The sequence below is a fragment of the Tinamus guttatus genome, unplaced genomic scaffold, assembly GCF_059628265.1.
Source record: "Tinamus guttatus ecotype Peru unplaced genomic scaffold, ASM5962826v1 Tinamus_guttatus_pri_ptg000261l, whole genome shotgun sequence".
In the NCBI taxonomy this organism is placed as follows: domain Eukaryota; kingdom Metazoa; phylum Chordata; class Aves; order Tinamiformes; family Tinamidae; genus Tinamus; species Tinamus guttatus.
In genome coordinates this window covers 17811-30895 of record NW_028288795.1, presented here as the reverse complement: position 1 = coordinate 30895, position 13085 = coordinate 17811, and the positions used below count along the sequence as shown (strand labels likewise).

The 13085-nt window shown below is 70.8% G+C and overlaps 2 protein-coding genes across 2 annotated transcripts; both read right to left on the bottom strand.

Annotated features, from left to right (window-relative positions):
* Window positions 1-477: 477 nt before the first annotated feature.
* B3GNT3 (UDP-GlcNAc:betaGal beta-1,3-N-acetylglucosaminyltransferase 3) lies at window positions 478-2518 on the bottom strand. Its single transcript, XM_088527155.1, has 2 exons — window positions 2498-2518; window positions 478-1614 (listed from the first exon to the last, which is right to left on the bottom strand). Exons 1-2 carry the CDS (start codon window positions 2516-2518, stop codon window positions 478-480), a joined length of 1158 nt encoding a protein of 385 aa, XP_088383281.1.
* Window positions 2519-3091: 573 nt separating this feature from the next.
* FCHO1 (FCH and mu domain containing endocytic adaptor 1) lies at window positions 3092-11147 on the bottom strand. Its single transcript, XM_088527067.1, has 27 exons — window positions 11095-11147; window positions 10530-10621; window positions 10373-10447; window positions 10128-10269; window positions 9903-10055; window positions 9717-9821; window positions 9548-9646; window positions 9368-9464; window positions 8597-8641; window positions 8454-8526; window positions 8358-8379; window positions 8212-8274; window positions 7946-8119; window positions 7842-7866; window positions 7676-7738; window positions 7553-7595; window positions 7330-7442; window positions 6701-7227; window positions 6388-6555; window positions 6200-6305; window positions 6011-6122; window positions 5775-5930; window positions 5092-5224; window positions 4819-5018; window positions 4318-4382; window positions 4073-4237; window positions 3092-3120 (listed from the first exon to the last, which is right to left on the bottom strand). The coding sequence occupies exons 1-27, from the start codon at window positions 11119-11121 to the stop codon at window positions 3098-3100; spliced, it is 3066 nt and encodes a 1021-aa protein (XP_088383193.1). The 5' UTR covers window positions 11122-11147; the 3' UTR covers window positions 3092-3097.
* Between the last annotated feature and the right edge of the window lie 1938 nt (window positions 11148-13085).

Sequence of the window (13085 nt, the reverse complement as noted above, 5' to 3'; positions counted from 1 at the left end):
GCTGCCACAAGGGCTCGACCCTCCTGTTGAGCCCAGGTGATTCCCTTCGGTGCAGTACGAGCCCCTGGGCTGCAGGAGGGCAGCGGGGGGCACGGTCGTGGGGAGGGGGGACCCTGAGCACCCCAGGGCACGGAGCCACCCGCAGCTGGTCCCAGGGCCGCCGCCGAGCGCTATCAGTGACCTTGCAGCGCCGGCGGGGCTGTGCACAGCGTGCCGGGCGGCCCGAGGCTGCGCGGAGCCGGAGCGGAGCTGCATGGAGGGAAACCCCTCTGGGGCGGCCCTGGAGCAGAAACATGAGTGTTTACAAGTGCACGGGAGCCCCCAGGACAGCACGGGGCCGCAATACGCACGCTCCAGCTCACAACGCGCACGCTTTATTCCCCCATTGGTCCCAGCGTGTCCATGCAGCCACCAGACAGAGACGGAGCCGTCGGGAAGGGGCATCGGGCACCCCGTGGGCGCGGGGCCGGCGCGCGCTCACACGCGTGGGTAGATGCCCATGGCGCGGCCGCAGCGCAGGCCGGGCTGCTGCAGCGCCTGCCACATCAGGGCCATCTCGTAGGGCGCGAAGCGGTGCACGAGCAGCAGCTCGCGGTAGTAGCAGGGGTCGAAGGGCTCGGCCGTGCCAGGCACCCGGACGCCCACCGTGCGGATGGCGCCGTGCGACGCCGGCGCCAGCCCGGCTCGCTCCAAGCACATGCCCAGGTAGACGTCGTCGATGGGGAAGAGCTCGAGGTGCCGCGACTCGCGGTGGATGGTGCGAGCGGTGAAGCCGGACATGAGGATGCCACCGCCACCGCAGTAGGGCGGGTAGCGCTCCGAGGCCGTCACCTGCTGTGGCACGTAGTACTTGCTGCCCGAGTGCCGGATGGGGCCCACGTTGGCAATGAGCTGGCCCACAAAGAGGTGGCTGCCCGGGGCGCTCTGGGCAAAGCGGACAACGTTGTCGGTGTTGACGAAGACGTCGTCGTCGCCGTTGAGGACGAAGCGGGCGCCGGGGCAGCTGGCCGCCAGCCAGCCGTGGAAAAGCACCTGCTTGAGCGTCAGGTTGAAGAAGGTGTCCCAGAAGTTCCACTGCAGGATGTCCCCGTGCTCACGGTGCTCGAGCTGCAGCAGCCGGTTGAGCCTGGGCACGGCGGCGCCGGCGCCGGGGGCCACGCCGCAGAGGAAGACGCGGCGCACGCGGGCGCCCGCCACGCTGCGCTCCCGGCCCCACGTCTTGCGGATGGCCTCGCGCCGCACGTAGTTCCCCGGCGCCGACTTGATGGCGAGCAGCAGGAAGACGCCGGCCGAGCGCGCGGGGCCGCCGCACTTGCCCGGCACGTCGAGCAGCTGCGCGAAGCGCCGGCAGTGCCGGTAGAGCAGGAAGCCCTGCACGTGCGCGGGCAGCGCGCCGAAGCCGGACACGTTGTGCATGGAGGCGTTGGGGGCGCAGGGTGCAGGGGGCTCGGCCGGGGGCGCCGGCAGCCCCGGGGCGGCGCTGGGGCTGGGCTCGGGGTCGGTGAGCGGGGGTGGCCCCGAGCGCTTGCCCCCGGCTAGCAGGTAGCAGAGCCCCAGCAGCCCCGCGGCGCCCAGGGCGCAGAGCTCGAGCCGTGGGCAGCGTGGCGACGCTTTCTGCAAGAGAGGGGGAGCGGGGCTCAGCGCGCGGGGCTGAAGGCTCCCTCCGTGCCACAGGGTGCCCTGCGGTCCCGGCACCCGCGGCGGCTCCCAAGGACGCGGCTGCCACGGAGGGTCCCAGGCCTGGAGTCCCTGCTGCAAACCCGGTGCTGGAGACGGCCCCGTCGCGGCTGGGACTGCAACACAAGATGCCACGGTGGCCTCTGGGCAACACCCAGGGTGCCAACCCGGGGCCATCCTGCCCTTCTCCCACCTCCCCATGGCCTGGAGCCCCCCGGCACGGCCATTGCAGCCCATCGCCACGTCGGGGCTCCTGGCACCACCACCCTGGACCGGCAGCCGCTCCAGGCTTCTCCAGCACTTCCCGCTCCCGCGTGGCACAGAAACCCACAGGGCTCTTTGTTCCAACACCCCGAGGCCCAGGCGCGGCCAAGCACCCATGGGTGCAAGCAGGAAACACCCCGGGCAAACTATAAACCCCGGGAAGCTCCGGGATGGTGCTGATTGCACTGGGACAGAGGTCTCGTAACTCACAGCCCAGCCCTATGCACCCGGATATGGAAGAGGAAAAAGCGCGGGCACCCGCGGCACAGCTGCGCTACGAGGGACATGGGCGCCCCAGGGACCACGCAGGTTGCATTAAGGGCAGCTCCTGATGCAACCAAGGCAACGAAAACCTGCACAGAGATATCCTAGGAGGTGTCAGCTTCAGCCCACGGGGAAAAACCACCAGGACAGAGGCACCGCGGGTTGCATCCTGCCTGCTGGGCACCCATCGCCCCACGGGCAGGGCCTGCCCGGTCGCGCCAGGATCCGTTCGCCCCCCTGGGTGCCCAGAGCCTCCCCGGGCTGCAGCCCCCCGTCCCGCGGGCCCCGGTACCTTGGCGCGGTGCTGGGCCATCGCCGCGGCACGCCGGCCTCTCCCTGCGCCGGGAATGCCGCGGCTGCGCGCTCACCGCGATCCTCCCCCGGGGCAGGTGCCACCGAGGGTGGAGGGCGTCACCGACGAGCATCAACGGCGGCTCAGGGCCACCAACAGGTCCCAGTCCCCTCCCCTCTGTGTCCCTGTGTCACCGGGAAGCGTGGCACCCATGGGAGCCGCCAGCCGAGCCACGTTGCCAAGGAGGGGCCTGGAGAGGTGGCACTGGCCCTGACGCTCCCGGGGCCGCGAGTGACACAGGCAGGAGGCGGCGGCGGGGAGGGTTACTAGAAAATAAAGTGTTTAATAAAACAGCAGCTCCTGCGCCCTTCACAGCACGAGGGAGGACGAGGGGACCATCCTCCAGCCAGCAGGAGACGACGGCTACGGGCACAGTGAGCACACGAGGATGAGGAGGATGGGGAGGACGGCCTCTACCCGGCCAGCACATTGCCGGGGTGGCAGCACCCCCTTCCCGAGCAGCCTCCGGCCCCTGCGTCGCCTTCCGAAAACCGCGGAGGGAGCGCGGGGGAGCCCTGCACAGGCCGGGACAGGCGGCGCTCAGGAGCCGGCCAGGTAAATCCCTGTGGATATGAAAAGAAAGGGATGAGGAGGGGGCTGGCGCCCAGCGCGGGTGGCCCTGGTGCCAGGCTGGACTTTGTGCACCCCAGGGCTATGGGAAGGGACCCTGTGCACCCAGGGAAGGGTCCTTCTGCACCCGGGGCTATGGGAAGGGACCCTGTGCACCCAGGAAATGGACCCTGTGTACCCAGGGCTATGGGAAGGGACCCTGTGCACCCAGGAAGGGGATCTCGTGCACCCAGGGCTATGGGAAGGGACCCTGTGCACCCCAGGACTGCGGGAACAGACCTTGTGCATCCCAGGGAAGGGTCCTTGTGCACTTGGACTATGGGAAGGGACCCTGTGCACCCAGGGCTATGGGAAGGGACCTTGTACACCCTAGGGCTATGGGAAGGGGCCTGGGCACCCAGGGCTATGGAAAAAGACTCTGTGCACATCAGGGCTCTGAAAAGGGACTTTGTGCACCCCAGGGCTATAGGAACGGACCCTGTGCACCCAGGGAAAGGTCCTTCTGCACCCGGGGCTATGGGAAGGGACCCTGCGCACCCAGGAAAGGGACCCTGTGTACCCAGGGCTATGGGAAGGGACCCTGTGCACCCCAGGACTACAGGAACGGACCTTGTGCATCCCAGGGAAGGGTCCTTGTGCACCCCAGGACTATGGAAAGGGACCCTATGGACCCAGGAAGGGGATCTCATGCACCTAGGGCTATGGGAAGGGACCTTGTGCACCCCAGGACCATGGGAAGGGACCCTATGGACCCAGGAAGGGGATCTCATGCACCCAGGGCTATGGAAAGGGACCTGGGCACCCAGGGCTATGGAAAAGGACTCTGTGCACATCAGGGCTCTGAAAAGGGACCTTGTGCACCCCAGGGCTATGGGAAGGGACCCTGCGCACCCAGGGAAGGGACCCGGCGCCCCCCAGGCCGCAGCACCCTGCCCACCACGCTACCTGTGGCGAACCTCTTCTTGACCAGCGACATGCGGTAGCCGGCGCCCGCGAGCTCCACCTCGACGCCCGACACGGTGCTGCCCTCGCTGCTGAACTGGGCCGCCACCGGGCTCGGCTTGCTGGGCCCGCACAGGGGCTCCCAGCTGGCCGAGAGGCGGCCGCAGCCTGGGGGCGAGCGCGGGGCTGCAGGGGACGGCGGGACCCCGCGGCGGGGGCAGCCTCCCCGTTGGTCCCCCCAGCCTCACCTCCCTGGCCCGGTGCTCCGGGGATGTCCAGCAGCCGCCACAGCAGCCGCTTCTCCTCCAGGTTCCTGCAGGATGTGAGCAGGGGGCCGGGCTGAGACCTCCAAATCACCCCAGACCCCTCCTGAGACCCCCAGGCACCCCAGCCCCTCTCAAACTCCAACCTAAGAACCCCAGTAAGCCCAAGTCCCCTCAGATCCATCCTGAGACTCTCAGTAAGCCCCAAGTGCCCTCAGACCCCCAGGCAACCTCAGATCCACCCCCAGCTCCGTCCCAGTGTCTCCAGACAATCCTGAAGCCCCCGGCTCCAACCTGAACCCCTGGGCAACTCCAGTCCTGGCTCTACTTCTATCCAAAACCCCAGACAGCCCCAGAGCCCTATCCCTGTCCCATCCCCACATTTCCCATGCCCTGGACATCCCTGCCTTCCACCAGTCCAGGACCCTCTCTGGTACAGGGGGGTTTTGGGGGTCCGGGGAGCCCTGTCCCCCCGCCGTTGCTCACCAGCTGGCCGCGGGCTGCAGCCGCACGTTGGTGACGGGCTCCTCCACGGGCAGCAGCACCTGCACGTTGGCCAGGGGCACGGGCACGGCCAGGGCGCCCGCGTTGTAGCCGTACTCCACGGTGACCCGCGTGGCGCCCGGCGCGCAGTCCCAGCGCACGCAGAGCTGCAGCGGCGCCGAGCCCGCGCCCAGCTTGGAGAACTGCGGGGACGGCGGCTCAGCGGGGACGCGGCGCCACCGATGCTGCTGTCACCGCGGCCGCGCCGGGGCCCACCTGGTACTTGAGCAGCGCCACGTTGTAGTAGGAGGACGCTGGGCTCTGCTCCGCCTGTCTCTGCAGCTGCCCCGTGAGCGCTGCCATGTTCAGCCAGAAGTCCTTGGTGCTGGGGTCGCTCTGCGACGGGTCGCTGCAGGACAGGGCTCAGAGTGGAGATGCCACCACCGCCCCCTTCACCCGCTGCTGTGCACCCCGTGAACCCCATGCCCAGCTCGTCCCCAGCGCCTTCACCTCCTCCCGAGCACCCCATCCCCAGCACCTTTGCCCACTCCCGTGCATCCCATCCTCAGTGTCTCCCTGATGCCTTTAACCACTCCTGTGCACCCTGAGCACCCCGTGCATCCTCTCCCCAGCACCTTCACCTTCTCCCTGTCCCATCTTCACCTGCTCTCTCCATACACCCCAATCTCAGCTCCTCACTAATACCTCTACCTGCTCCCGTGCACCCCACGCACCCTGTCCCCAGCTCTCCACAACCACCTTCACTCACTCCCAAGTACCCTGAGCACCCCACGCACCCCAACCCCAGCACCTTCACCCACTCCCGTGCACCCCATTCCCAGCTCCCCCTCTCCGTGCAAGCCCGTCCCGGCTCCCAGTAGGTCCCTCGGTGGGATGCCCAGGCCCCTTTGGAGCCAGGCAGCGGCTCCGAGGACGGGGCCCCTCTGTCCCCCCCGCACCTGTAGAGCAGCTCCGCGTTGGGCACGAACTGCTCGATGGCGCCCGCGTTGAGCAGGCGGAAGCTGAGCACTGGCGGGGCCGCGCTGGCGCCGAACACGCGCACGATGCCGGCGGGGAAGGACATGGTGAGCTCCCCCGTGACCTTCACCAGGCAGCTGCGGGGACGGGGACGGCTCAGCACGGCCCGGGGGCCACCGCGCGGCCAGGCCCCGCCGTGTCCCCATCGCGTCCCCACCTGTCGGCATCGCGGCCCTTGAAGTAGGCATGGACGTACTCGGTGAAAGCCGTGGCCACGGGCAGCGCGTCCTGCGAGCCCAGCACCACGGGGCTGGGGCCCCGTGACAGCCCTGGTGTGGGGTGGGATGGAGGGGTCAGAGAGACCCCCCCAAACCTCCTGCAGACCCCCCGGGTTTGCGGGACGCACCGAGCGGCGGCTGCGAGACGCCGAAGAAGCTGCGCTCGCCCAGGCTGGCGGGCGCCGAGTGCGACGGGCCGCAGCTCCACGAGGGCGACGGGCTCAGCGAGCGCGACTGCGGGGCCAGGGCAGCTCAGGGGGTGCCCGGGGCGGGGGGCACCCACCCGACAGCCCCCCCAAACCCCAGCCCCACGCACCAGGTCGGAGTTGCTGCCGGCGGCCGCGCCGGCCGCGGGTCTCTTCGTGCGGGAGCGGCGCGGGGGAGCCACGAGCGGCACCTCGCGGGGGGCCGCGCTGGCCCGGGCCGGGGGGACATCTGGGGGAGAGGGGACACGAGTGGGGGTGACTGGAGGGGACAGCGGTGGCTCCGTGCGGAGCCACACGGGAGCCCCGCGGCGGCGCTCAACGAGTGTCTCTGCTGCAGTGAGTTGGGCAGGTCTCAGCCCAGCTCCGCACGGCTTGGGGGCAGTTAGGGCGAACCCCCCCCTCGCAGGGGGACTCACCGGGGGCCGCCGCCACGGTGCCACCGTCGCAGAGCCGCGTCCCGGCCCCGGCGCCCGCCCAGGGCCAGGGGCTGCAGGACTCGCCCCCGGGGGCCGGCGAGGATGAGGACGAGGAGGCCGAGTTGGAGGAGGGCCGGGGCTGCGGGGGCCGCTCCGTGGCGGGGCTGCGGGGCCGGCCCCACGGCAGGGGCTCCCCGAAGGGGTCGGGCGAGGGGGCTCCGCGGGCCGCGGGGACAGCGGGGCAGCGGGACCGGCCCCGCGGCGCCGTCCCCACGTCCTCGCGGGCGCCGGGGCCGCTGAACACGGCGAAGGCGGGCGGCTCGGGCAGGCGGCCCACGGGGCTGCGGGGCCGCGAGCCGCCGCGCTGCGGCCCGGGGCTCTGCGGGGTGCCCGGCTGCGGCGACCACGGGCGCGAGTCCGGCGACGGGCCGGGCGCGGGGTGCGACGGAGAGTCCAAGCCCGAGTCCTCCACGTTCTCCGGCGACGAGGACGAGAAGGGCGACGAGGACGACGTGAGAGCGTAGGTGCGGGAGGCTGCAGGGACACCGGGGATGGGGAGCGCGGCCGGGGACGCCAGCGCGCCGGACACCTGGGTCCCTCGACGCCATCCTTTGACCCTCCGGAGCGACTGCTCACCCGAGAAATCCTCCGCCTCGAAGGACTCCAGCGGGGGCCCGAAGAGAGCCGCGGCGGGCAGCGCGGCGGGCACCGCGTTGGGCACCGCGGCTGGTGGCACCTGCCCGGCGACGCTGCCAGCGAGGGGACTCATCAGTGCCCATGTCTCCTGCCCGAGCTGGACACCAGCACAGACATCCAGCCCTGCAGAGCCCCGTGGGGAGCTCAGCGCTTCACCCCATACCTGTTCCCTGGTGCCTCCGGATACCCCTTCCCAGCGCCATCACCTTGAGGGAGTGGAGACATTGGGGACACTGCAGAGCCACCGCTGCCCCACGTCCCAGAGGACCCCCCGGTGCCACCTCACCTGCCACCAGGGTCTCCTGCGGATCTGTCTCGGGCAGGGCAGGGGCCAGAGCGGCCACGTGGCCTGGGGGTGAAGGAGGGGGACAGGTGACATTAGGGAACAGGGACCGGAGCCCCCGGCTCAGCTGGCTGGGGAGGGAGACGGAGACACCCCAGGGGACACTTACGGGACGACTGGCGCTTCACGGTGCCCTGCAAGAGAAGTGGGGCGAGGACAGGGTCAGCATGGGGGAAGAGGCCCGTCCCGTCCCGTCCCGTCCCCGCGCCTCACCCCCAGGCCGGGCGGCAGGATGAGGTTGCCCACGGTGGCCTTGAGCTGCTCCATGGCGGCCTCGGCGCTGCCGCCCGCGTCACGCGCGGCCACGGGCTTGATGTGCACGCGGAAGCGCCGCGGCTCGTCCTCGTCGTAGTCCGAGTCGCTGGAGGAGCAGGTGCGGGGACCGGCCTCGCCTGCGCCGCTGTCAAGGCCACGTCCGGGGCCCAGGCGTCCGAGCCACCCCCCCCGCCCAGCACCCCCCTCCCCCTGCCATGCCAGGCAAGGATATTGTGGGTGACATCGGGGCGCACGGTGAACCCGTCCTCGTCCACCTCCGGGCAGACCTGCAGGAGACGCTCGGGGAGACGCTCGTCCCCTCCCAGGGACACTTGGGCACTGGGGACACTTGGCCACGGGTGCTACTCACCATGTCGGTGTCCGGGGACTCCCTGCGGGGGACAGGGGCAGGGTTAGGGCCCGGGGCAGCAGCGGGTGCGCGGGGCGCGCGGCGGAGGGGTCTTACCCGGCCTCGCGGTCCCGGTCCTTGCGGCTCAGCCCGGGGATGCGGAAGGCCTTGCTGCGGCCGCGCTTGGGCCCTGCGGGGGCGCGGGGGTGAGCGCGGGGCGCGCGCGGCCGCGGCGGTGCCGGCTGCACGCACCTACTTGCCTTCCTGCGCGGGCGCCAGCCGGTACTCGTCGAAGTCCAGCGCGCCTGCGGCGGCAAGCAGCGTCAGCGGGGACGCTGCTGCGCGCACCGAGCGCGCCGGGACCGAGCGTGCCGAGAACGCCAAGCCAAGCGCACCAAGCGCACCGAGCGCGCCGAGCCGAGCACAGCAAGCACACAGAGCGCACCGAGCATGCCAAGCACACCAATGCACCAAACACACTGAGTGCACTGAGCGTGCCAAGCACACCAAACACAGCGAGTGTGCCGAGCTGAGCGCACCGAGCGCACCGAGTATGCAGAGCACACCAATGCACCAAACACACCATGCACACCAAGCACACCAAACACAGCAAGTGTGCCAAGCGTGCCAAGCACACCAAACACATCGAGTGCACTGAGCACACTAAACACAGCAAGCACACTAAACACAGCAAGCACACCAAGCACACCAAACACACTGGGTGCACCGAGCCGAGCACACCAAGTGCACAGAGTGCACCGAGCATGCCAAGCACACCAATGCACCAAACACAGCGAGTGCGCCGAGCGTGCCAAGCACACCAAACACAGCAAGTACACTGAGCACACAAGCACACCAAACACACCGAGTGCACCAAGCCGAACACACCAAGCACACAGAGCACACCGAGCATGCCGAGCACACCAATGCACCAAACGCACCGAGTGCACCAAGCAGGCCGAGCGCACCAAGCGCACCGAGCACGCCGAGCGCCCGCGGCAGCGCCCGGCAGGGCTGGCGGTCCCGCTCACCTGGCCGCTCGCGCCCCGTGCCCTTGCTCTCGGCAAAGCGGCGCAGCAGCAGCTCGGGGCCAATGTTCTCCACGTTCTGCTTGAACTCCTCGTGCACCTGCAGGGCACATTGGGGACGGGGCCGCTGTGGTGGGGACAGCGCGGGGACACCCTCGCTGTCCCCCGCGTCCCCGCACCCACCTGCCCGATCTGCACATGCGTGTCCTCCACCGAGTGCGAGTAGGAGCCGATGAGCCCCTTCATGTGCCGCAGATGGGCTTCCTCCACCTCCTGGAAGCGCTGTGGGCCCGGGGGACATCAGGGGGACACCTCAGCGCGCGTGTGTCCCCCCCCAGGCCCTGGCACCCACCATGGCCGAGTCCAGCATCCGCTGCTCGAAGTCGGCCCGGGCCGCGTTGTACTTGTCCACGGTGCGGCGCAGCGCTTCGCCCGCCTTCTTGGACTTGAGCTCCGCCTGCGGGCGCAGGGCGGGCGCTGGGGCCACCTCCGGCGCGGGGACACCCCCGGCGCGGCGGGGACCCCGCGGGGGTCTCACCTTGTCGATCTCCTTCTGGCTGGTGCCCTCCTTGCGCAGCCGCTCGTACTCCTGGCACTTGCTGTGGTAGCTCTCCTTGGACTTGGGCAGCAGCTGGGCGACCCCGTGCAGCAGCTGCACGGCCTCCAGCGTGCCCGCGACCTCCTCCTTGGACTGCCAGGGACACCGCGGTGGGCACGGGCGGCCGGGGGACGGGGACAGCCCGGGGGACGGTCCCCACGGTACCTTCTTGTGCACGCGGCCCTGCTCCTCGCCGTAGCGCGAGATCTCCTTGATGAGCTCGTGCAGCTTCTTCATGAGCTCCAGGTGGCACAGGGCCAGCTTGTCCGAGGAGATGCGGAAAACCTCCCAGAGCGGCGCGAACGTCCTGGCGGCGCCGCGGGGCCTGAGCCGCGCTGCGGCGGCCCCGGCTCCTGCCACCGGCCCCGGGCACCCGCGCATCCCCGCTGGCCACCGCCAGCCCCGCTTACCCCAGCTGGGTGCCGTTGGTGGCCATTTTCGACAGCTTCACCATGGCCTTGGCGTAGTTCTCCTCCACGGCGGCCCTGGGGATGGCACGGGGACAGGTGAGCGGCCACCCCGGCGCGGGGGGACGCAGCCTGGGCCCCCCCCCGTGCCACCCGGTACCTCTCACGGACAAAGTCGGCCAGCTCCTTGGTGGAGATCTGCCCGTGCTTCATGTTGTGGTAGAGCACGTCGAAGCCGTGGTTCTTCTCGCCCTGGAGGGGACAACGCGGTGACGGGGGAGAGGGGACCGGGTGTGGGTGCAGCCGCCCACCCCCAGCATGGCCTGCAGGACGCCTGGGCCCCACCACCCACCCCTGATCACGGCAGGAAGGGGTGGGCAGAGCCCGGGCTCCTGGGCTCTATTTCAGGCACCGCCGAGGCGGCTCTTCCCCTTCGTGGGCGCCCGGTTGCCCCTGGGGAAACTGAGGCAGCCCCAGGAAGCGGCTCCTGGGCCCTGTAGGAACAAGGGGACCTGGAGCCGGTGCCATTAGCCAAGTCCTGCCCTGGAGCAGCATCGGGAAGCCCCGATGGCTCCGTGTGCCGCAACTTCCCAGCCCGGGGATCACCGCGGACCAGGGCCGGTTCCCCTTTTGGCCCCGTGGGCGCCCAACCTCCCCGCTCGAGTCCCAGGTGCTGCAAAGGGTCTCACGTGCCACCCCCCCATGGACGGACACCCAGGACCTACCCAGAAGTGCTCGGCGAAGTAGGACATGGTGGCACCACACGGGGCAGGGGCTGCTTGCCCCTGTGCTCAGCTCCCGGCACCCTGCGGACAGAGCCCTGGTACCAACCCCCGGCCCAGCAGGGCCGCCCGGACGCCTGGGCCCTCCTGCCAGGGGGCCAGCACGGATAGAGCATCCCAGACCCTCCTCCATCCTCTGGGATTTCCTTGGTGGCAGCAGCACGTCCCAGGAGTTCTGGGGGACACCGAGCATCACTAGCCGGGACGCTGGAGCGGGAGGGCGGTCCCAGCAGGGCCCTCCACGTTTTTGATGGATTTTCACGGGAATTCAGCTCGCAGATGCTGAGCTGCAGTGTCCACGGAAACCACGCGCCACGCACCCGTGCCATGCTGCGTACCAGCGCCGTGCACCCGTGCTCTGCACCCGTGCCAAGCACCAGCACCGTGCACCGCGCACCCATGCCAAGCGCCCGGGCCCTGCACCGGCACGGCGTCCCCGTGCCACGCAGCTCCGCGCCCCGGCGCGGCGGGTGCCAGGCACCCCGGGGCTGGCCCGACACCAGATACGCAGCTAAATAATAAACGAGCGGCAGCCGCGCGCGGTCCCTCCTCCCGGCCGCGCCACCCCGGCCGCCGGGGCCCAGGAGTCCGGCTCCTCCCTGCCCACCATGGGGGTCCGGTCCCGGGGAGCAGAACCCGGCACAGGCAGGAGCTCTAGCGCTGGCGGCTCCGGTATCCGCGCGGGGCCGGGCGCCCCGGGGCCTGTTGAGCCGCGGGAGCAAAACAGGAAACCAGAGAGCTCTGGCATCGCGGGGGGGTGGTGAGGGGGAGTTGTTCTTTTTACCCGTCACGAGGGGGGATGTTGGGGTGCAGGGGGTCAGGGCATGGGGCTGGGGGGCTCCTGGCTCCCCGGACTCACCCTGTGCTGCTGGGGGGCCCCGCGGGTCCCCCCACGCATCCTCGGCACGCCGGCTGCCGCCGCAGGCTCTGTGGGGAGAGGTGGGGGTCACCGCGCACCCCCCCTTGGCCCCCCGATACCCCCCAGCTCCGGCTGCCCCCCGGCTCCGAGCTCGGCCGCGGAGCAGGAAGCGCTGGGGCAGGGGCCCGGCGGAGCCACCTGTGTCACGAGCGGGGCGGGCTCAGCCGAGGGCCCCAGCGCCACTTCCCCTAACACAGGCACTCCGGGGCCCTGTGGGGAGCGGGCCCAGGCGTCCGGGGAGCCACAGGGGTGGCGGCGGCAGCGAGACCCCAGAGTCCAGCCTGCAGCAGCTCCAAGGGGGCTCGTGGCCCCTTCCCACTCATCCTGCCCATCCTGACCACGGGAGCGGCAGCGTGGGACGGACCATCCCGGGATGCTCGTGGAGCCGCGAGGGCGCTGAGGCGCCTCGAACTCGTCGCACCCACCGCACGGAGCGTGCGGGGCCAAAGTCCCAGCCAAAGCCTTGAGATGGCAAAAGCCACCGAGGGCCAACGATGTCCCCGAGCAAGACGGGGAGCGGCCGAACAGCCGGATCCCGGGCAGGGTCGGGAGGGCGCGGGGGTGACACAGGCAGCAGGTGGCGGCGGAGCGGGGATGTCCCCGCAGCATCGGGGCCGTCCTCGCGGGGGGATCACGTCCCGCGGGGGCCCCACGGGGAAGACGTGACCTTCAGCGGCTCGGCCGGCGCTCCCGAACGTGCCGGGACGGACACGGCGGCGGCGAGACGGGCGCGGGGACGGGACGGAGCCTCCCGCCTCACCCGGGGCCGCGGAGGGGAGGCCGGGGGGGCTGCCCCGTCCCCGGCCGCAGCGAGGGGGGACTCGGCCCCGGGGCCTCCCGCACCTGCCCTTGCCGCGGGGGAGGCCGGCGCTCGGCAGGAGCGGGAGGCTCCGGGGGGCTCGGGTGGGTCCCGGCAGCCCGGATGGGCCCTGCGCATCCCCGTGCAGCGGGGGCAGCGGGCGGGGGGGGCTCCCGTAGCGCCGCGTGGAGGCGATGCCGCCGGGGGGGCTGTTGC

Excerpts from the sequence above, each read along its gene's own strand:
- FCHO1 (XM_088527067.1), bottom strand. The coding sequence starts at position 11,121 with ATGTCCTACTTCGCCGAGCACTTCTGG. Across the intron at positions 8,642-9,367 it reads CACGGGGCGCGAGCGGCCAG|GCGCGCTGGACTTCGACGAG; the intron begins GTGAGCGGGACC and ends TTGCCGCCGCAG. Across the intron at positions 7,867-7,945 it reads TCCTGCCGCCCGGCCTGGGG|GGCACCGTGAAGCGCCAGTC; the intron begins GTGAGGCGCGGG and ends CTTCTCTTGCAG.
- B3GNT3 (XM_088527155.1), bottom strand. The coding sequence starts at position 2,518 with ATGGCCCAGCACCGCGCCAAG. Across the intron at positions 1,615-2,497 it reads TGGCCCAGCACCGCGCCAAG|AAAGCGTCGCCACGCTGCCC; the intron begins GTACCGGGGCCC and ends CCTCTCTTGCAG.